Consider the following 24,295-nt stretch of genomic DNA (forward strand, 5'->3'; position numbering starts at 1 on the left):
ATCAGCTATTACCAAAGGTCGATAGGCCTCGAGTACTACACGGGCCTAAAATTCTGTTGCCAACAGCTACGAAACCTTTAAATAATTAACGAAAAGCCTATACACAAACGTAAAAATCTACAGTAAAGAAAATGCTTGCGGCAACTGAAACAACAGATAAAAATATATGAAAATGAATATCTGATAAGCTTGACTCGACATTCACCTGCATTTTCAGTAAAGAGAAGCATGTTGGAAACGGGCATTTTTAATATCATAAAATAAAACATGCGCTCGTATGTAATCATTAAAGCCGACACACAGATACTTCACACAGATAACTTCACAGATACTTTTTAATATTACGCGCTGGTAATCATTTAAAATCCCGTCGTTTTTGATTCTTCTCCGATTATGTAATTCGTATCGTACATGCAAAAGCCAGTTCGAAAAAACTGCTGATTCGTTCTTTACCAGGGACGTTCTAGTTGTGGCCAAGTTTACCCTATGCGGTCCCATTCCCGAATAATCGAATCATTGGGAACGACCAAACGGACACAAAACAGGTTTGCTGAATTACTCGTTCAAGTGTGAAGGAAATGTATATTAAGACTGCGATGGACGGAGTGTCATATTTTTTTTTGCAGTAAGATGGCGCACTAGCTCGATACCGCGATTTGGTACAAAACTGGTTTTCCGAAAACGTAACCCTCTCCCTAAACAAGGATTTCTGGACGACTCACACGTTGAACAGTTTTGAGAAACACGCCTCCTTAATTTCGATAAAATTTAAAGAAGATTATGAAGCCAGTGATGGTCATCTAGAATTAAGTCTAGAATCCAGAATTTGTCGGAAACGCCTTCGAACTAATGTCGATTTGTCAAGATTTAGCTTCTACATTCAATATAATCACTGACTAAACAGGGATTCGCGACTGCACTTTGACGTATACGCAATTCTAAAAACTGGACCAATAAAAGTAAACCTTTTACAAACGGGTGGTCGAAGGTTCTGGCGACTCAAAAGGCTTATGGCACCTGTATTTACGATGAACCATTTTTTGTTACTTACTTAGAACGGACAATGGTTCTGAAGAATATACTTCATTCATGGCAAAAAAGATGCATCTCTGCCAGAACAGTTTTGCAGCTTGAAGGTCACTTTTTTGTCTAACATCAGTTAAGTCAACTTCCCGTGAACTTTAGCTATTCTTAAATTTCGCAGAAACCATCTTCAGAAAGATAGCTTGAGTTACAACCAAAACGTACGTATTCCAAAGGCGATATGACGTCTATTGACTGTAAGGTCGGACATATAAAGCAGCGATATGGGCTGTTAACCGCTAATTGTGAAAGCGTGGCAGTATAGGTAAGGCAATCTATGAATGAGAAAGTAGAGGTCAATTTTGTCCTCAGTCGATTAAACGAGCCAATAATTCATAAGACGCGTAGTTCTTTTTTATTCTGCCAATAGTTACATCATTTTAGTTTGAATCATACATATTATATTTGTGACCATGTGACACGTCCAAACGCTATGTCCTATATTCTTATGTGCCACTAGAAGATAGATATTGCCTAAGTTATTATTTTGAATTAGTTCTATCAACCTGACTGGTTTGTCGGCTGAGTTAAAAATCGCTGGAAGGTTCGATCAGGTGTGGTCGTCCGATTACCCTATGGCGCATAGGTAGAATCAGCATGGAGTGTATGTGGATTACCTCAGAAATTTCTACAGTCTGGACAGCGCCGTTATATCATCGAGTCATCTTCGTTACTTCGTACAGTCGTTTTTTCTGAAACCGAAAGCACTAATCGATTCCTTTATTTTAATCAGAATGAATGTTTTTTTTTTTGCCAGAACGCTCCACAAATTAGGCAGGAATACATCCACCTTAATATTGAGGGTAAGTGAATGAGTTTAATCCTTTATGGGGTGCAACTTCCAGTACAGCCACAAAGTTTCCGCTAAATCAAGTCACCTAAAAAGAGCAAGGCATAGAGATTAGCTTGATCTCGGTCTGCACCTTGCGTCGACTCAAGGGCGATTACCCTTCGAAGAGATACCTTCCACTTATTGTCAGAGATTAACGACGCTAATGTCTTTTGTTCTTTGAATTCGGCTCGCTCTTGCCGTGTCGTTTCATATTTTGCCCGCTGTCGTCTGCCGGCAACGCCTCTCGCTTTCGAGTCGGCGATAATGAAGCGGGAACAGCATTTAGCTCCGAATCATCTTGCTCCTCCCAGTTGGCGACTACGTTGGCGCATTGGATAGCCACATGTCTAGTGCAAGTTCCTCGTTATGGTGCACAACGACCCCATGTCAGTCAGTTCGCGCAGTTATCTGATCGGATTCAAAATCCTTAATGGTGGCATAAGGCAAAAGTTGAGATTATGTCTAAAAACGAAGGACGATTATGAGGACAAGACTGTGTCGGTTCGACGAGCAACGAGCTTCTCATAACAGTAGACGCAGTTACGACATATGGGCGTACAGAGGTACTTGCTCTTGCAAAAGGCGTGGCTATTGAGGGACCAAGCGGAATAAGGGTGAAAAGATCTACTGGCATGTTGGGCACCAGATGAGGATTGAGTCCACACACGGGGAAGAAATGAAGCCGGCCAACCGGCGTGAGAGAAAACTTTAGACGGTATAGACCGTACGACAGATCATTACATATAGATGAAGAAAAAAATACGTGACAATGAATGGACCTAGCTAGTCATCCATGCATCCTGGCTGCTTTAATGGGATCTTTGATACTGGGTGGGGTTATGTGCCATACGCTGTTCTAATCATTAGAAAACCTCTGCTATAGAGACTATGGTAAGTGTGAACAGCATATTTGACGACAACGAGATGTAAAATAGGGACGTTAAATAGAAGTATATCCCGAATTTAATTAAATATTGACCCTGTAGCGGCATCGATTTCACGTTGAAATAAAGTATCGGTGATATCATTTTCAATAGGGATCCACTTGAGTTGATTCCTACAAAGTTGCGAAAGTCATAGCAGTAATTCGCTCAATTATGGGTAGCCAAATACATACTACTTCAAGGCACATTCGACACGCCTCGATAAAAACCTTTCGAAGAAGAATCAAGCCTATGCTTTGCCTTGCTCTCCATAGATTACCAGAGTTTCAAATATGAATATCTAAACATCTCTTAATACAGATAGTGTATAACGTAGAGTAAGGCTTTTTGTTTAGTTTGCATCAAGAATTTTCAATACAATGTAGGGAAGTCATTGAATAGAGGCTTAAATTCTGTCCGTGCATTATTACTAATCTTGGGCTACAATAGCCTATGTGGTATGATGGTACCAGTTCGTACGTTAACTGATATATATATCTGTTACTCCTGTTGGTACTGATGAAAGAAAACGCGGCTTTTTATACGGTGACAGTATAAAAATATGTTATTCATTATCATAATTGCCATTATCATTTCCATTATCACCATTTAAAAGTCTTGTTCGACCCACATACACATGCAAGCACGCTCAGTGTATTGTTATATTCATGATCGCGAGCTACGTACAATCATCAGACCAGTGTCTTTTAATTCCTTCATTAATATCAAATCACGACAGGATGGAAACAGCAGACTGCATTTTCCCATCTTGCATTTTTCCCTTTAATCAGACAAAAAAGCTCAGGCTACAAACTTTATTCGATCCAATCTGAGTATTATCGTTATTAATTGTTGCTTCTGCCGCATGTTCTCCCTCTTATTGCAAAAATTGGATAAATGTATGACGAGTCAATTCATCAGTCAGCTAAAACAATGCATACAGGTGAGCTGTGTTGAATTTCTGCTGTCTGTTGTCACTAGAATTGTACCATTTATATTTTCATTAAATATAAAAAATGCTCTCTCGTAGTCGTTACTATATCATTCTGTCAGGACAGTATTTGCTGTTGCTACTATTTGTCGTAATCTCCAACACGTATTTACACATACAATAGTTAGTTACATAGATTCGCGCATACTGAAACAAACCTCAAACATCCACACAAAAATGTACACATCCGACACGAGTCTGGCTCCCGCTTTGTTGGCTACGCGTCCCCACCTGATATTTTCAGCTTTATATATCTCTCCCGCTGCTATCATGATCACAGATCTGTAGGAAAGCTAGGCGGACAGAGCCTAGACCCCCTGGACAGTATCGGGACTCGTCAGCAGTCCTCGGGCCTTCGGATATAACACTGTCAGCATTGAAAAATGTCGTGTTCATCTAACCCAACCCAATTATTCGTCGATCCTTTCCTCTGCGGCATCGAGCTAAAATTGCCGGGTCCAAATTGTTACAGTAATCAACGACTACCAACGGAAATAGCTACAACCGAACTTACGTTTGTGTACATTTGTTAAGTCGTCCATTTTTGTTAGTTATCCGAAATATTTATGTTCATTGTGTAGTTTGTGTAGCGTTAATATGTGTTACACATCATGGGTTTATTCGTCATCATCTGCTAAGTCGTTACATTAAATGTTCATTTTCTACCCAGACATCTGTCTCGGCGGTGAAGAAGGACACTAGTTGTGCAATCAGGCCCAATTGGATAAAAGTACCAGTAGATGAAAATAAACAATCCACCAGTTGATTTCGTATCCTAGTTAACGGACAATAACACATGAAATAGTAAAAGGTAATGTCGAAAACAGAAGCGACAAAAAACAATAGATCTCGATCTAGGTTTACTATAGGGCTATTGGCAAATTATATTGATCATGAATTTAGAAATCGGACTCATGGAAAAACAGTAGCAGATTTGGATACAAGATGAACTGCTAATAGTATCTAGAGTTAGAAAGATAGTAAAAAAATGAAAAATATATTTTTTTCAAAGGAGTAACACAAGAGACAATAGGAACTTACAGAATAGATATAGCTTATGCATTATTGATATATTTAACACAGCCGTCGTGATCCCTATATGTATTCGACTCATAATGATTTTCATTAATCATCCCAAGGTACTTGGGCGTCTGGTACCCTATCGCAATTGAGCTGACTGTCTGACGTGGTGTCACGTAAAATCTGGCTGAAGCTGTCTGCAACATAGTTTGGAGTCTTCTTGTCTTCACTTTTCACTTACTGCCACTCGCCCGCTATATCTCCCCCGGTAGTTCATCGTCACCCTTCAGCATACGTCCAACAGACACCGATCTCGTTTATGATCGTCACTGATTAGCTAAATGACAACCTTAAATTTTTTAATTCGATTCGCTTTCTAATACGATTTTCGTTAGCGAATGTCCGTGTACTTTTGCCGAAAACTACTCTTACTTAACTTCAACAAGTACCTCACCACTTATCATCGGTTATGTCATCTGGCACAAATATTTCCTCTATGCACCTCTGATTTTCTATCGTTTATTAGTACTTTTTTCTGTAAGAAATTATATAACGCTTTCATTACGAATATATCTTTATTGCATCATATGCATTACATGCTGGTTGCAGTGTTTTTTCATGAATACTATTCAAAAACCCTTCGCTTCACATGTGACATATTTGGCAAACATACTCGTTCTGCAAATACAGCAGTTTCCTAGGCCTACTACCTGTGACAACATATTTCATACAAACGCTCATTCAAGGCTCACAACGACCATGACGAGGGAACCTAGTACTCTCAAAACCCATTCATTATAGTACACCACGATAGTGTTCTAACAGGATGCCCACTTCCATATATGCTCTTTTACTGTTTTTCTTGCGTGCGCTTTTGTTATGGCCTCTCTCTCTCTCTCTCTCTCTTTTTCCCTCTCTCCTGCCTTCCTCTACGCCAATATTGTGTGCTTTCAATCTGTTATATTTCTATATATCTGCACGAGGGAATGTGGTATATGTATATAATTATATATTTTGCTTATTGCGGTGGTTGCTGAGTTGGTCACGCGCACTGGCGTTGGTGGATGATGTTTTCGTTATGAAAGCTCCGCGTAAATGTCGAGAAAAAAAACGCGCCACGCATTAGAGTGCACGTTCCATTATTATCATCAACCCATACAATACACCCATCCATTTACCGTACATACATAGTTTTCCCCTGCGTCATGATAATGGATGGCGTGCGTGTCTCGTTAACCTGGTGTGAAATTATTGCGATATATACACGATACTACACTTCTACGGCCTTAACAGAAATGTCACAGTGTCAGTGTGCATATGAGAATTCTGGGCAGAATAGGTGCGTCAGGTTTGCTTGAGATGGTGCGTGCGTCTTACCTGAGCTCTACCTCACCCTAGCAAGTCCTATTGGGGCAAACATTAGCCGCACAAAGGACACTGGCACCTGCTGCACCTTCATATTGTATAATATTATTATTATTAATAGTTACACTGCCAACATATCATGGACATGTCGTTTCTGCAAAGCAGTAAAAGTGACAATTGAAGATATAATATGATATTAAAAGGTAGCGCTAAACAATAGAGCCGTTTATAACGGCTGCATCACTACTTCTAGATTGTGGTGTGTAGACTGCGGCATTACGTTAAATAATAACAGTAGCCCGTTGTGGTAACTGCGATGAATAGAAATCATTGAAAATGTAGTTCGTGCTCATTTCAGCTGACTTCGAACGCGGCATCGATTGTCGTTCGATGTTGGCGAAATGTCTTGAGAATCCGTCGGCGTAGTTTGTTCATGTTTTCCACAACGAGAGTATTCCATGGCTCGAGTGCGTACGCCACGGTGTAGTGATCGAATGCCGTAGAGTAGTCGCCCTAATGACAATGAAAATTTATGGAAAAAAGGCATCGATTAAGACAAAGTGAACTGAAAAAAATTCGATTACGTCGCAATATGTCAGCAGTCACAGCTATCTTAGTATACGTAAAACAAGCTGGGTCTGGCTTTGATTAGTATTTAAAAGTTTACATCGTCGATTAGCCTTACTTGTAAATGTCGGATCACTCCAAGATTAATATGTGCGTGAGCTAAATCCGGCTGCATCCTGATTGCTTCCATGTAACACTGTAAATATAATTAATGAAAATGCTAAGGTCAGGCAATCAGGGAAGTTATTATATCGATACTATGACATTAGCCTTTTTCAGGGGCAAAAACAGGTACGTGTAAGTCAAAGTTATCATGCCAAAATGAGGGGAGGACTTTTCCACAACCATTAGATAGACAATTCCAGAACTCAGTTTTACTTGCCTCAGCGGATCGGTTAAGGTGACTGAGATCCTTAAGGATATCCCCGTAATCCGTATAAAGTGGCGCACATTCTCGGCCTGCGTCTGGTGGGCAAAGCTGGATGGCTTTACGAATCCATTCGGCTGCATCAGCGCTACGATTAGTGTAGCTGTACAGTAACGCCATTTGACGCAGGCCGTCCCGCCAGGGCAAGCCTTTGCTCTGTTCTAAAGCTTCGAAAAGAATTCGCTCCGAGGTGGACGCATCACCTTGTGATAGCAGCATTTGCGACTACAACACGATAAAACAAACATGGAGAGAGAACGTACCTTAGTCTTTCTTTTGCGGATATTTCGTTTTCCACGTTTCATATCACACTTATCTGAAACTCCGACTCACTTTTCAATTGAGAATTGATCGCACGCGACCGGCAAAACTTGGAAGTTGAGTTCTTTTTTTTTTATATTTTTCTTTGCATATTTAGATTGACGTACACACTAGAGTGGAGTAAACATCCATCATTTATTTCGTGATTTTGGTTCGTTTTGTTGAAGGCTCAAAGTAAGAGTGAGGTATGCTTAACTGATGACAACAAGTTCGTTCGGCCGTCGCTATCACCGCACTCTTCCAGTCATCTGTCAGCGGCGCTCAAAATCATCGGCGGCTGCATGTTCTGCATAGGGAAGCCCCTTACATTGGCGGTACCTTATCAAATCAACGAGCTCAATACGCACTGCCCGTAAGAACTCAGTGAGTTAGCGGCTGGCTGATAGCTAACAAGGAATCACACTAAATCATCTTTCCTAGTCTAGCTTCGCCTAAACCTGAGCCAGTTTTTCTCCGTCGGCGGTCCTTAGACTTCTCTTTGAACGGAGGGACATACGGCATTCCGGCTTCTTGGCTGTAGAAGAAGTATCCGACTGGAGCAGCTGGGGGAATTCACTGATACTAACAAAAAATATTCCCCGCTGACTCTTACTTCTCTATCTAGTTTCCACTGCTAGAAGTAGACCAAAGAATCACTTCCTGGACTGGATGGAACTTCGGGAAAAGAAAACTCAGCAAATACGTGTGTCGCTGTTTGTTGGTCTTCTGCTATGTCAAGTCACCGCCAAAAGCCCTTGAATTGAGTGGGGTTTTAGGGATTCGAGTGATCCCGATTGAAATATCGTTCATCCAAGATATTCAACATTGCCGTGGGCCTACTTCTATTTCGACCCTACCCTATACTCCTATATCTATCCAGTCGGTATCGGGCTTGGTGAATGCAGGTCGATGTCGGAACCCCGGTTTCACGCGTTTTTGTCAGCTACACACTAAATCTATATTCCGGGTAGCAAGGTAATAGCGACGATGGCGCCAGCGGCAGTCCTTTATTGAGTGGATAGGCAGTAACAACTTAAAAAGGTATGACGATGACAAAGAGGTGGATACGCACGAGTGCATGTACAATTATTCGCCCGCAATTTTCTTCGTTTAATGATCTTGAACAATATCTCGGCCAATGAAAAGCCAATGGTGATAAGGCAAGGCATTTATTCCTGGTACATATACAATACCATCCAGCTAGCTGTATAGGTTTGAAATGCTTATTGATACTAGTGGCAGGCAAGTGATCTCTCTTTAACCGAAGTTATCTTAAAGCTACTATGTATGCAGCATCTACATGTGTTCTTAAGAAAACACAAATTCTTTTCTGTGAGATTAATTGGGAAAAAATATACGAATAAAGTCAAAGAATACATAATGAAGTTTGAGTACTGCGTTGCCGGAATACATTGGTGCCCAGCTCACAAGCCTCTAAGACAAATTCTCCATTTCGATCATCAGTTAGGGCTTTATGATTGCTTTCAAACTATTTGAGTTGCTAATGTCGGCCTTTACTGCTCAGGTAGATTTGACCAGCGTGAATATCTTTTTACTTCAGCCCGTTTTACTTTTCGAAAACAGTGCCACAGGTCGTCACTGAAAATGATCCTAACGCATATATTAAACAATCTATGTCCGTCCGCCATGCCCCATCAATCACCAACTGAGCTTCGATCCTGCTCGGTATACTCACGTAGTGCAGTTGGCTCTCGCGATGATGAGGATGCTTTTTTAGGATTTGTGTGAAGAGCTCTTCTGCCTCGCGAAAGCGCTCCGCTTTGGCATAAAGAACGGCCAGCTGGTCCATGACGCTCACATCCTCGGCATTCAACGACAAGGCTCTGAAAAATATTATCAGTGAGGTTACTATAACGCGTTATGACTTTTCTAATGAACCTGGAAAGGAACACGGGTGACGTGGACCGCTTAGCATTCCTTTTGGAGATTCTCCTTAAAAAATGACTATTCGGAGTAAGTGATAAACCCCTTTCATACTGTGTAAATAGCACTGCTCGCGCAGTGACTTAAACAATATTGGTTCGGTGGTACGTAGAGTCATTTAGTCGGCAGTGCTATTGCGCACTTTTGCTATTCACTAAACACGCCAAGGGAACAGTAGTCTACTCTGTATACCTTTAGCAGTAGAGTAAGGGTCAGAATCAGCTTGGGTAAAGGGGTTCTTGTAAGCTGTCATACCGTACCCTTCCAAAGCAAGGAACTTCAGTCAAAAAGAACAACCAATTAAGTTCTACTTAGTTCGTCAATTGCAGAAAGATTTTGATAATTTCATTATAAGAGCATCCGTCTGAACTACCTGCAGTACAGTGGTTCAACTTCCTATTTTACGAACAGAATCAACTTCTTAATGAATTCCTCAACTGATAAATTAATTTTCTTAGAATATAGGTAATAAAGTACAGTCTATTAACACCAACCCTACTAATGGCCAAGTTCACATAATCAACTTCTATCATGGCGCTCGTCAACTATACCCCACACAAAATCTACACTCAATTATAGAGATAATATCCTTCTCAAAGACTGGTCATTTTGGCCGGGCACTATGGAAATAAGTGTACCAGGGGTTTCGTTAGGTTAACGAATTATTAATGAATATGTTCTGTCTATAATGTCTAGTTTCTTCTCTTGTTTCGCTTGGATATATTTACTTCTTCCCAATTGTCTTCCTTCTTATCGGCTATCATGTTTCGCATCATATTAGATTGGTTATTGCCAATCGTGTCCTGACACCATGTAGCAGAGCTCAGCTTCCCTGCCTCTTTATCCCACCTATTATATGGTACTCGGCGAGCTCTTTCGTCCTTATTAGCAAGCAACGCTGTTAACCCTAATGTGGTAGGCCGGTTATCTCACCGTTGGGAGACAGCGTCGAAGGCTCAGCAAATAGTAGGAAGGCGAACCAGGACGTTACGGGCAACGTGTAAAGGATATAGTGGAACAATTGAGGTTTGCGGCAAGAGGTATGAGAGAAACCACACGACGAAAACGCATCGCCGTTTAGCGTGACAGGCCTCTTTGCTAACATCTATTTGGTAACACAAGCTCCCCGCAGGGACACCGCAGATGGACGGAGCGGCCATTACGGTCACCACAATTGACGTTCAGATTAATTCAACCCTGCCACCCTTCGCCTCGTTCTGGAGAGTGTCGCTCTGTCAGAGTTCACCTTTGCACAATTTCACTATGTCAGTGAATGAGACTAACAACATCCATTGTTCTGCCTAGGCAAACCATGGTTAACGGTACCCCTTTGCATATTATATGTGCTGTATAGACAAATTGTTTTACTATCGATATAGGCTTGTCTCCCGCGCATTGCTACAATAATCGACTGCGGTATACGTAAATCACATATCACTGCTTTAGCGATTTCTCTAAATTCCTTTTCGTTATAAAGTGCCACGCTTTCCGGTTCTAGGTAAGGGTGGCAAATGTCTATAGCAGCTTCAGTTTGCGAGCGGTTGAGTACGTGTCGATATACGGACGCACCCAACATTTGGGCAATTGTGTCTGTAATGCGTATTAAGATTTCTTCGGTTAGTCACAATCGCATTAAAGTTCCACCAAATCGCAAATTTAAGAGAGCAATTTAATTTAAAAAACCAATAACTAAGCAGTTATGGTTGAAACTTCTGCTTATGTTGTTTCCATAATCACTTCAGCATCTTACCATCGCGATTTAGAAAAATCGATTCAAAATAAGCAACGTATTGACAGGACAAGGTTTCACTGATGCATTACTGAGATTGTAGCATGTTCACTTGCCGTCGACTTCCTTTCCTTCTTATTCGTGGTTTCGTTGCACAGCCGAAACCGTTACAGAGGACGAGCAGACGACACTCGATATCGACATTGGTAGTGTGGCGCACAAAATTAAACAACTAACTAACCAGCCATCGCCGCCGCCGACCAGCGTGCGAAAGGAGTAGCTAGTTTTCTGCTACTTAATTATTTTGACTCGGCGTCCCTGCTATTGGTCTTTTGTTCTCCATTCTTGGCGCTCCGTTCTTGTTAGCGCCTGCGACGTCGGCGTATTATTGTATCTTATTCATTATTTGCCCTTAGTCGTTCGTTCCCGTTGTTTCCTCTCCCGTCCTGTCCCATTGAGCAAGCCAGGGGTATAACAATAGCCAATCAGCAACACTCAGGCAACGTTAACGGGACCGAGAAACCGGCAACAGAGTTACGGCGAGCGCGCGCATAGAAAAGAGGAAATTAGAAGGATGGATCTAATGAAAAGGGAAACGGACTCCTGCGTTGTTTGTTGACGTAGGACTGGGGCAGTACTTCCGCCGGTGAAAGGTGGAATAAGACGGGGTTTCTTCAGGTGGCGGCAACGGCAGGAACAGCAGCATGAATTACCTGAATCACTTGTTAATAATTACCTACTTTGGCTTTCATGCCGCTATTCCACTTGTTCTCTGGTTCTGTTCCTTCTTCTTGCCAGTTCGCTTTCTCTCCTCCCGTCGGTGAGTTCTCGACGCTTTGCGAAAGAAAGGCACGCGGCGGCTGATCCTCTAGTGTTCCGCTAGTGAAGAGTTGTGGCGTGGAGGCTGCGAACTGGAATCCCAGAATGCCTGGGGCACGCCCGGAGCATTCGTATCACCGCTACCTTTACCTCCGCGCAATAACAGGAACGAGCTGTCGCAGTTACATTTACTTGTAATTGAATCCTGTTGCACGACGTGTAGTTAGCTCAGTCAGCCAAAACTAAGTAAGTCAGATCAGCTCAAAGCAGTTAAAATACCAGTACTGAGTGCAGATCAAAGAGTTAGAAGGTGGTCAGACCTGTGATGTGGAAGAGGGGAAGTTAAAGGTAAAGATTGTTGGCTCGGCTTTTCAAGCAGGGTTTCGTTATTTCGGGATGGAAGTTTAGAGGGTGACTGGTTAGATGCAGGAAGGTAAATGAGACCCAGGAAATGTCCCATGTATAGATGCACCTTTCATGTTGTTAGCTGTAACCGGGTAGAAGTGCGTCGGTTGTGATGTCAGGACACAAAGAGTGACAGAAAATTCTTGCCAGGGGTTTTGTTTCTAGACAAGTTGTTCATCTTGCTCCGCGACGAACCGAACCGAAAGGCATGATAACAGTCATACTGGTTGGGATTGGTAGATGATTAATACGGTTAGAGAGAGAGAAAAATAGCTACGCTTTCTAAGTGAAATAGTATCGCAAAACGTAGCAGTTAAAATGCATGTTATTGAAAATACAGGAAGAAACTAAAAATAGGTCGATCGATGTATTGGCATGATTCTTTTCGTTAAAATGGGGGAGTGTAGCTTCTACAGAGCTAATTTACACCGTGTCAGGCGTAAAAAAATGTTTCCAAGATGCACGACACGTATTGAAATTTTTAGCAAATACGCCGAATGTGGGCAAATCGAAGCAAAAGGTTGTTGAATGTGATCGCCGTAATATAACTGGTAGCTTTGAGAAAAACATTTGTAATGTCTTTTAGCTTCCTCCTAAACACTTCAGTTATCGCACTATCTAAGCCTACAGTGCGACGCCGCGATATGAGAGTATATTCTTGTGGTCGGCTTCTGATTGAGTTGAGAACGAAAATAAACGTGGAACTATCCCAATTTGCGGCCGCTTTTCGATTTTTTTTGCCTATTTTTAATGCGGCTTTCATCATTTTCCATCACTACCATCACACGCCTGGCTACGCGTCCAAATTTAGACAAACTTGTGGGCTCTTTGCCATAGCGTATGACTATCCATTTATCTCTATTAATAAAAAAAAAACATTAGTTTTCTCTAAAATAAAACGAGTTCGATATTGTAAGAAAAAAAACTGTATCATTTTCGGACTTCAAGTGAGAAACAACAGCTATTATTGAATCATCGCGCGCTGGACCAACTCGCACAAAAATAGAAGGCTTCCTTGCTCATAATCGACGGTTTACGTTATTCGCAATACGTTTGAAGAATCTGACAAGGACCTTTATTAAAAAAGTGATAGGATTTTACTCAAAAGGACTTAAAAATTAATTAAAATCACTCATAAAGCCATGTTTGATAGAATTAGTTTTTTGATACAGAAGTAAATGGCCGTTTCAGAACGAAGCATATCAATTGCCAATTTGGTCGTCTTTCTATACATTTGATATTTTCTACGCGTTACCATATGTACGGCACCTAATCAAAAGCTTTTTATACCTAGACTAGTTTGTAAGATCACTTTCAAGTAAATACAGATATCTCAATGAAATTTTCTCACATGTGCTAAAAATGTTATTTGCGACGGTCATATTTTTTCAATATATGGCCACCATTAACCACTATCATAGCTTCAATTCGCGTCCCAAACAGGCTCGTTTCAAATGTTCCTTTTGTAAATCTGCGAAAGCCTTCTTGGTAGCCGAACCTTGTGAAACTCTTGCTCAATAGCGCTCCATATGTTAGTAATACAACGGGTTAATATCTGGGCAATCCCGAAACGCAGTCGTGTTTACTTGGGTTAATCGGCTCGTATGAGATTGTGTACAGTTTTGTTCAAAGACGTATGGCCTTTTCTGAGAAAGGCTATGCACAGCCGTCACTGGACGCCACATTCGGCAAACTAACTGTGTCTGAAAATTTACTCCTACCAGCAATCATATCAATAAACGTATCCTCTGGATCGACAGCAAACTGTTCGACTATTACGGCCTATGACATCTGCCTCAGGTCCTCGTAATCCGTGACCATATACACTCACTCACATCAAATCTCTCGATCGAAACAAAGAGATCACTGGAAACCCACTTTTAAATGGCAGCAATTGAGATTGGAGTTTAAAAACAACCAAAAGGCTATTTGTTGTGAACTTTGCAGTGTTATGCTGAAATCTGCTCCCGCACCTTCGGCAGCCATGTACTTACCTACAACGTGGCGGACAGGGTCTTTTTTTGCTTAACTCTGAGCCAAATAATCGGACTGACCAATTGTTCTCAAAAGGCAATCTTTAGTAAATTCGTTGCCGACCCAACAGCTCTCTTAGACGGGATGTTGTTGGATTCTAAGCCTTACCATTTCCCCTGTGTCCACCTAGTTTGATCGCTAATTCATATTGGCGTATAGACACAACTTTTCGCCGCCGGTGACAAAGCGTCTGTGCAAAAGTCGGGCATTATAGCCACGTGACGCTCGATACCAGACGAAATACTAAGCTGCCGTATTAAGTCGTAATGGCTTGTTATATCTAACGAGTTCATGAGATCCCAACTATGTGTATTTCTGTTATATTTTTCAAACAAGATTGTTCATGAAGATTCATACATGTTTTCCTGTCGGCGCATGAATTATCCGCTAATCCACTACCAGTCACTTTAGTGGCATGGCCCGACGACGTTTCTTTACAAAAAAGTATTATTACATCTTCTGTTAGCACCGAACCCAAGGCTACCGGTCCGCAGTTCTTTATACGATATGCCCCATCCCCACCCATATCTTCGATTCTTTTCCCATAAAGGCCATCGCCATCATCAATAGCTCCGTGCACACTCACCTATATTCACAAGGGACAGAAGTGACTCTTTCAGCACGCTTTTGCTTTTCCTAGTTACCGTCTTTCGTTTCTATTAAGCAACACAACGGAGCTTGTAGTACACGACAGTTTCAGGCAGCTTCGTCCTCCTAAAGGCGCCACTAGAGAAGGCCGTCATCGGCCTTCATAACCCAAGCTTCTCCAACCCTCGGCCTGGCCCACTGTGTCGGTGACCGTTAGGCCTGGTAGATATTTCGGTTGTGGGCTGCAACAGCACTACCGCAGAGGGACGTTTTGCGACGGGAGGTTGACCAACCTTGCATAGGTACGCAAAGCTACGTTCTAGAAAATGTTCTGTTGATCCTGCTACTTTATTTTTCTCGATGCCCAGCGAAGGTCTACTATCCAGGTTTTGCAAAGCTACCAATATGCAGAAGTTATCACTGGATATGGGTAGAAGACATGAAAGCACAGTAGTTCGAGGAGACAGTGATCAGTGTGATATGGCGAAGGTTGTGCTGGCAGTGTGGAATGTTGCGACACACTTGAAAGTGATGCAAAGGACTACTGCGCCTTCCGGTTAGCCGATGATAGATGATGTCACTAGCACTCTTCCTTTATTTCATCTTGAGTCGCGTCTCTCCTAAGCTACAGAGCTTTTGCTTGTTTCGCTACTGCTGTTGAAGCCTTTGCCGTTGCAACTGCCCAGACCGTTGTTCGCGAGCCTTGTCGCCGCTTGTCGTTGTAATTAAGTTATGGCCCTCTGGAGGCAACACGAGCGACAGCACTCGTTGCTGATACTGAACTGTGAAACGCGCGAAAGGTAGAAAGTGGGAAATATACAGGGGGAAAGAGCGAGATACATATACACATATATGTAAACAATACGTACGAACCTGTGTTTGCACCAGATAGGGACCCTTACTCAGTAGCCCAAACGCAGCGTCTTCAATCTTCCTAAGAATAATGGTTCGTATCGTATCGTATCGTATCTATATGGTCGAAATTCAATGGCATGAATGACATTCGTCTCCGACTGCAAGAATATCGCAACGCGTACGCTGTAAAGTGAGGGGCCAATTATTCGTAAACAACTTGACACTAGAGTGCTGAAAAGTTCGGTCCAAAGTCCACAACCCAAATTAGTGCGAGCTGACAAAATTAATACTTGAAAGTAGTGACCTTGATCATGGTAAGTTAACAGGTATGCAAAACACCCGTTATCTAGAGACCAAGGGCTTTTTTTGCACCATTGAGTATATCAATTTGGTAATTTTTGTTTCACAGATAATAAATAAGTGATAGTACGTACGGTTGTAGCCTGCTACAATCAAAGCGCATATCGTGAATGACAAACGAAAAACACAACGTCAATTATTTTAAAATAATTGTTTGAGGCACCCACCCCTGTGGCGTGCTAAGTCTCGAATGGCCGTCTAAGATGACCTCCTTCTGTACTTCCTATAACCATCAAGCATGGAACCACCACTATTCGAATATGACGACGGTCTTATTGAGCAACCTGTTCCAACGATAAAATGTTACACAGCCAGCTTTTACCATCTAACGGGTTTAACTGAGCGGTCTTTTTACGATTGGGAAAACGGACGGTTCTACAGCCCGGAGTCTCCTCTAGGTTTGACAGAAACGTACGTTTGTGTTGGACACTAGCGTTGATTAGGGCTTAGACTTGAAGCCCGTAAAATGATGTACAACCAACATTTGACCAACTGAAGCAGAATGGCCCTTATAGCTCTCCCTTAGCAAATACGCCAGCAGACCGCTGGTAATTGATGACGCCTGCGGCTACCCGTTACCTCGCTTTACCTGCCAGCCTCACTGCAAAGCCACGCAAAGTTGGTAGTGAACTGTTTAGGCACTGCAGATATCATAGTTGCTTTGTCAGAGAGAAAGAGAGTTGAGATATTGACAGAACTCTCTAATGATTGTACCATAGGCTTGGCAGGCCGCTGACAGCACGGCCCAGATTTCAAGCCAGTAGGTTTCGTATGCTGAGCACCACATCACCCGGACGTAGCCTACAGGTAACAGCATCACATCCAGTCCTTTCTCAGACAACACTGCCGCATTATAACACGTGCGGTTTAAAGAGCGCGCGAGAATCAAAAATGGAAAAGAACTACAAGGGTGCAAGATTAGAACCCTCTGGCGCTCTGTTAAAGACAGATCAAAAAAGCATAACAGCCTGATCATTATAGCCAGGCTTTTAGACAAAAACTTTGCGATGATGGCTTTGGATGTTAATTATATATTAAGATACAGAATATAATGGAGCTTGATCTTTTCTACAAGGCGAGGTAAAATGACCAATCAATGTAAATGTCTTTTTTTCGATGTTAGCACACTGATGAAAAGTGCATAAAAATATGCGGTTCGTTTTGGGACTTGAAGGGAGACGAATTCTGCTTTCGTATTTATTAAAGGGTGGGTAGATATTACTATCTGGTTATATTAGAAGAAACTTTTCTGCGAATAGATTACTCGGCGGAACGATCACAGGACGATATAAATGCTATATATTCGTATTTAAACCAAAGGTCGTTAGTTGGAAACGTTAGACTTAACAAAAAAATGAACCTCGACCTTACAATTTTAGAAAGGATTGGCCGTATATCAACCTCTTGCAACAGCGCCAGTAGCTTTCAGACGAATCGCTCGTTTCCGTTGCGGCCCAACCAACAGCGAGAATGAAACCCATCGGAGTCGCTTCTACATCGCGTTTCCTTAAGGAAATAGTTGCCCTTAATATAGTCGTTTTGAGGCAAACAACCCAATGAAAAACTGTAGTAGCTTCTTTTCCTTTCCCGACGGCTTTCCTGTTAGACGTAACTTCATTTTATCCCACAGTACTGTTAATTTAGGGTCAACTCGTCAAATACGGTTACCATTCATTAAGCTTCTAGAGCTCACATGATATAATTTCTGAGATTTTACTAACTAAATACACATTTAACGTCTTAAATCATAATAACAACTCTCTTGTATCGCTTTTTCTTTGATTTTTTTTTATATATAGGAAAAAGGTGATCAAAGGCGTCGTAATTGGGCCCTCGCAGTAGTTTGCATAATTATACAGGCCAAACAGTTCAGGTTTGCAAATCTTGTATTTCGAATATTTTACTGTATTACGGGATAGCGCCCCAGAAAAAATCCAGTAGCATGCATAATCTAGGGATCCCAACGAATGCATTTCAATTCGATGCTGTGGATCCATTCCGAGTTTAAAACAAGCGCAGTATGGCAAATTTATAAATGAATACGATAATATCACGCTCAATAATATCTATCGGGCCGAAAACGCCTAAAAGTAACCTAAACATTACCGGATTCTAAAGTCGAAAATTTCACCTCGCAACGGGTCCTACGCGTCATATAAGATGTATCTCACTGAAGATCCATCGACACCAGGCAAAAAAAATTTGAACCTCCTAACGCGAATGACTCAACGTTCAGATCGTAGACAATCTGAGGTAGTGCTAATCAAGCGCATTATTCAAATGTTTATGCAGACAACGATGCCGAGACCCAACGGTACTCTCACCGCCTTCGAGCCCAGACAGCCTCGAGGCTGCAAGGCAAGGCGGCCGCCGATTAGGGACGCTATTGCGGCACTTGAAAGGCGAGACATCAGAAACCAGTCAAGCTTACGGTGTTCGGCTGCCATTCTTCGCGATTATTTTCTCTATCTTATGGTCTTTCGGTTGCCGCTATTAGAGGAAAGCGCAAGCGACCGTAATGTGACGACTGACCCCGACGGCGGCCCTCGCGGCCCTCAGCCTTAAGGGTTTGACTCGGCCTTTCAATATCGGTCGGCGTAATACGGTCACACCGTAACCAGGTAGGCAGGCGTCTCGAGCATGGAAGTCCTTAAGCAGGGAGAGTATAACAGTATCGTCCGGAGTAATACTAGGCCGAATAGAAGAATGGTAACCCTTTAACTAGCACCAAAAGTCTCTAATAAGCGCGTCGACGGACGACAGAGAACTGATCTCGAGAGGGCAGTAGAAATAAAAAAAAAATATAATAGTTGGAAGTGAAAATCAAATAGAATGACCGAGGCAGCGCGGAACAACAATGTCGGCGGCCCATCGAATTTTTAAAATAGAAGCCAAGAGCCAGAAAAAGGGAAGCTTACCGTAGACACAACACTGGTAGAAACTCGATCGAAAGCAATTTGGTTAGAACTAAGTAGATGATTGTGCACGGCAGTCTTATAGCCGCGTTCGGTGGGGGCCGTCAATGGGGTTGAGAAGAGCTGAGCTATCTTCTCTAAGAATCAAAAAGAGTACAATACTCACCTTCGATACAGGTCCTCGGCTTCCTGATCAACTTGAAGCTTTTTCATTGTTTCCGCGGCATTGACCATAGCAATCGTATTTGTTGGTTCAAGTGCAATAGCTTCCATGTACTGCTCCGATGCCTCTTGGAGACGACCTGTAATTACACGAAAAGCGAACTCAAATAAGCAGTCGGTTAAATCTGTCTCATCTGTAGGCTGGAATACTGTGGTGTAGATATGGTCTGGTCTAAACGCAGTCCTGGTGCGTAGACTGCATTAACCGTACTTTAATTTTAATTGACACAAATCAGGTGTATAAAGTCAATTATTCCCGCTTACACCAAACTCATTTAAATATCGCGACTTCCCTCCTTAGTGAACGAACTGCCGACGTGAAAATGCTCCCGTATATTGCGGCACGTTACGATATCGTCCAGTGGTCAACCACCCGTAACATCATTTTTGCCACAATGAGTTTATTGTACGTTTGTTTATGCCTGCATAATACGTCCTGCGACCAACGACACGCGCTCACGCGGCGCCGATCACACTACCAGCACCTTTTCCAGTATCATATCTACAGTCGTATTTCTAATAGAAAAAAAAAGCTTAGATATACCTGTTCAGATTTACTAATATTATCATAAGTATTTTTACTGTGACCTTCGCCTATACACGGGACTAATATATGGATCAATGTATACCCAACAAATATACCCTTGTGACATAAAATAAATATTCAAATAAGCCTATTTTTCGCACGATAGCTCACGTCTCTGCACTGTGGATTCAGGACCAAACCTGATCTGTCGAAACGCACCGTATCTTCAAGCGTTGACTCAGCGTTCGTTTGCCTGATACCAACTGTGGGCACCTCATTGAGCATTTTCCGCGCTTGTTTCGTGACCATCTTTTCCTCTTTTTGGAACTGCTGGCCGCATTGGCCGAGTATTGGCTTTTCTCTAATACTGCACTCATTCTCGATCATTTGTCGAGTATTAGAACGATCGATGAGTCTATAGCATGCAAGCAAACGGCCGCCCTCTGCCGTACCGCGAGCCGGCCCCGGGGCCGAAGCCGTGGCGGATCCACAGACACAATCGGCACGAAAGTGAGCAAGAACACGTGAGCAACAAAATGACTGCACGAGCAAAGAAGACATAAGGGCATTTACTGAATGGTTCTCGCTGGTGACTTCCTTTGGCAAATCGTAACCCGGCAGACGACCGCTCTAGCCTGCATCATATCGTACAACACTAGCGATCGCTGGATAGCTGCATACTCTTTTCTACTTAAGCTTCGGAGGCTTGGCAGACGTCGCTAGCGAGATCGCGATCGGGTCCACTTCGCCCCGATTACCAATAAACCCTTCAAGCACCAAGTGCAAGCCTCGGAAAGTCTCTCGCCTCCACGCCACTTTAGAAGCATCTCTCGGCGTCTTTCCATAACTATTTCGCTCTTCCTTGTGCAATATTCATACTCAGCTCGCCGATGCCGCCGTCACCGCCCCAATTGGCAGGGTAAAACCAGCAGGAGTACGCAGAGTGCCTATCTAGGAAAAAGATAGGCTGCAAGCTGTAAGTAGCAGACGCTCGCTTGCTGAGTCTGCGCGCGCGACCCCCTTCGCTGACCATATCGCGGGTCACCGCTATTACCAAAATGTGTTCTTCGCAAGAGGCAAGAAGCAACAAGCGCTCCAACACTAACCTGCTCCCGGCCTCATTGACAGAGACCGTCTGTACCAATGTGGCGCGTCGGCGGACCAACCTGCGTACGCCCCTCGCTATCGAAAATGCCCGCCTCATTTGTTCACCTCCTGTCCTTAAGGCCACTATCCCAGAGACCTGCGGTCCTGCTGACCCTATCACTATGGCTAACTTCCTCATTTCTCCAACGATGTGCCTCACACGGCTCAAAGAGGGCTGAGCTCGTCGTGGAGCATGCATCGTACAAGAGTCCGACGGCGGATGTAGGACTAGCATAGTCTTGAAATACGGACGGTTTAGGCGATTCAGATATGGTATATAGAGATGTACAGAAATAGTCGACACGCATCTGTTTGTGCAACAGTGGCGTCTTTGCTGCTATTCCTGTCGTAGCTTTACGATTATGACCAACACTGTAGCTCAGTTGGTAGCACATACGGATTCTGTTATTGTTCTAAGCATAAACACATCGTAGGCTAAAGCGCTATTATCTGCTACGTACTGGATCACCCTAATAAGAAACTGACGACATATATGTACGCTTAATGAAGTGGGTAAATGCAGTTCCATTGTGTTATAAAAGCTGGGTGACGGGGCGGCTTCGTCAGTTCATTGGCTCGTTCGTTTGTTCTCAACAGGACGCGGAATGAAGGAAACGATTTAGATGAGTGAGCTAGCTATTTGGTTTTTTGTGTATAAGTACTAGGCGCTTTACTATAATACTAATGCCAACAAATGAGTTTTAAAAAGAAGTTTTGACAAACGTTGTGTTTGTTCGAAAAGAAAGTCCAAACTGCTACACACGAATCTGCTGTTAATAAGAAAAGGGAATAAATCAAAAGGCCAAAATACTTGTCCCGCTGATTCAGCCGGGATAGTAAACGAAATCGTCTTGCGCAACTTAGCTGTTGCCGGTTATTAACTATACTAGAGAATGCTCTTCGTTTCTAACAGACATGTTTGTGCCTTTAAATCAAAGACTAAGAAAAAATTAGAATAGTGAAATTTTCGTTTGAACACATCAACAACTCTTATTCAACACTAAAATTTCTTGCCACATGCCACCTTCAACCTCGTCTTGTTTGCACAAGTTTGGTCCTCAACCGGTTGTTTCAAGAGGAGGGAAAAGGTTCGATGTGCTACTCTTACGAGAATTACCTAAACTGTAGGTATAGAGAGCAGTGCATAAATTCGGCCCATATAGACGCAACGCGCTCGAAAATGTATGGTAGTTACAACCTACGAAAACGTTCGAAAGTCAGATGCTAAGGTAGGTCAGGATATCTACGTCAGTAAAAGTTTTTAAATGATAGCTCCTTGAAAAACACATTAAGCCACTGAGGTGTCCACGATTTCAATGTCAATATTTTTATGCAATCAGATATGTTAGAACTATTCCATTCATCTTAAGAAAGCTGGATCTAAAGATGATCGATTATTTAATATCAAGCTACAGCAATATAAAACCGATAGAGTTAACAATCTCAAATGTGTTTCTAATGTAATGGACGAACTGGTAAACTTACTAATTAACTTTAACATAATCAAATAATTTTTCGATTATCCTGCCATGAATGCAAGCTAGAAAAAGCGTAAGCCTTTTGTCGTTGTTATTACACATTTCTTTAGGACCCATTTTTTTCTTTTCAACTATTCGCTTAACCTGAATAGATGTTTCACGTTTTTACCTTCTGTACTACCATGAAGAATTGCTTCAGATGGCTGACCCATTTCAGATAAGACGAAATGTAGCTACTCTCGGTTTCAAACCTAAAACACCCCTCTGCCATCTAAATTCAGACGGTAAACGTGCTACCATTACACTAATGCCGGCTCTACACGCTTCACCTAACGAGCACAAATAACATTAGGCTATGTATTATATAAAATTTCTTGAATAGCTAACGATCAAACGCTAAATACCCATTTAGAAGTTGTTCACGTGGATTTTATAGCACAAGAATCTCTAACATTGGGAATATTTCTTTGCCTTTAAGATGTATAAGGTTCAATGAGAATGCAGCGAATTCTAGCTTGCGAACGCATATTTGACAATGTTTGCATGTTTACTTGGACGTAAATAGGAACTTCGGAAGCCTGTCGGAGAGCTTCGGGTGGCATTTAGATCATGCATTTACGGCAGCCAGCGAGCCAGCCAACCTAAGGATTCACATTTCTACTGACATTTCTGTAATCAGCGGAGCATCATTTTTCTCCCTTGGCGCATCGTCTTTCATTACCAAGGTTTTTCTAGCTTCTGGCACCGGCAGAGACTAGTAACCAAGACATCTAGTAGACTGAACGCAGAAGTTCAGAGCGATCAGAAAGCTTCAAGTGAAATGAGCCCTAAACGAGCAACTCCAAATTGAGACCCCACTTTCGCCTCATTCAGCGTAAACCCCTTTCAAGTTCCAAGAACGTCCCCAAGTGGCTCGAATCTCTACTGTCGTTTTTTACCATCGTTTCGGCTGGTCGATGGCTACAGTCAACGTAAGGCTCGACTAGCGACAGCGTTAACTGGTTTCTTTTTCCCGTCAACATTGCTTCGCTCGTCAGACTCCATCCAGCGGAAAAGCCGAAGCTCGATGCGGCTTAAAACTTTAGCTCCGGTAGCAGCAACGACCACCATCGGGACGTTATTTAACTTTCCCATATATTTACGATGTAGCTAACAGCTTTTAGATATGGCTGTTTCTTTTTCTCGTCTTTTTTTGCACGTAAATTAGCGAGTAATATTTCGTTCTTATTAGCATCACCGCCTCATTTCTTGAAATCGGCCTCGAGTCGTCACAAACGAGTTCGTTTTGCATCGTGTCTAAATGAAGGAACTCTAAGGAAACATGTCTGTCATACGGCCGCGCCTCAGAAGCTTCATCGATGTTATCTGCTATAAGACTCATACGTTTCCTTTGAGAGGGGGCGGGGGGGGGAGGCCGAGTTATCAAATACGATAACGAGACGACATACGGGGGTTTTCCTATAGATTTTCGAAGACCCTTCAAGGATACGCTATGGTGTTTATCTACAAAATGTGTAGTGAGTGGTGATTAATTTTAATTATTTCCTCGTTTTTACGTTAACGTCTGATAAGATGTACTCCTGGTCCACTATCTTTTGAAACTACAATTCTCTGTAACCAAAAGTGCCTCTATATGATTTTACGCGAAATACTCTCCAAAGAAAAATTGAACCTTGTCTAAATGCGTTGAAGCAGTGCCCCATCCTTCTTCAAAAAAAATCCAATTATTCTACAAAGAAGAACTCGTTTCAGCAAGCTTGTCCTGT

At 42.4% G+C, this 24,295-nt stretch overlaps 1 protein-coding gene across 1 annotated transcript in view; it reads right to left on the bottom strand.

Moving 5' to 3' along the window:
* Window positions 1-3,374: 3,374 nt before the first annotated feature.
* LOC111266075 (protein O-mannosyl-transferase TMTC1) overlaps window positions 3,375-24,295 on the bottom strand; it is a 54,742-nt gene continuing 33,821 nt past the window's right edge. Inside the window, exons 9-13 of the mRNA XM_086970779.1 lie at window positions 19,324-19,459; window positions 9,205-9,352; window positions 7,164-7,433; window positions 6,900-6,977; window positions 3,375-6,727 (exon numbers count right to left, since the gene is read on the bottom strand). Coding sequence (XP_086826905.1) covers window positions 6,569-6,727; window positions 6,900-6,977; window positions 7,164-7,433; window positions 9,205-9,352; window positions 19,324-19,459 — 791 coding nt within the window. The 3' untranslated portion in view covers window positions 3,375-6,568. The remainder of the gene's footprint in view (window positions 6,728-6,899; window positions 6,978-7,163; window positions 7,434-9,204; window positions 9,353-19,323; window positions 19,460-24,295) is intronic.

The sequence above is a fragment of the Varroa jacobsoni genome, unplaced genomic scaffold (genome assembly GCF_002532875.2).
Source record: "Varroa jacobsoni isolate VJ856 unplaced genomic scaffold, vjacob_1.0 scaffold_1049, whole genome shotgun sequence".
NCBI classification, from domain to species: Eukaryota; Metazoa; Arthropoda; class Arachnida; order Mesostigmata; family Varroidae; genus Varroa; species Varroa jacobsoni.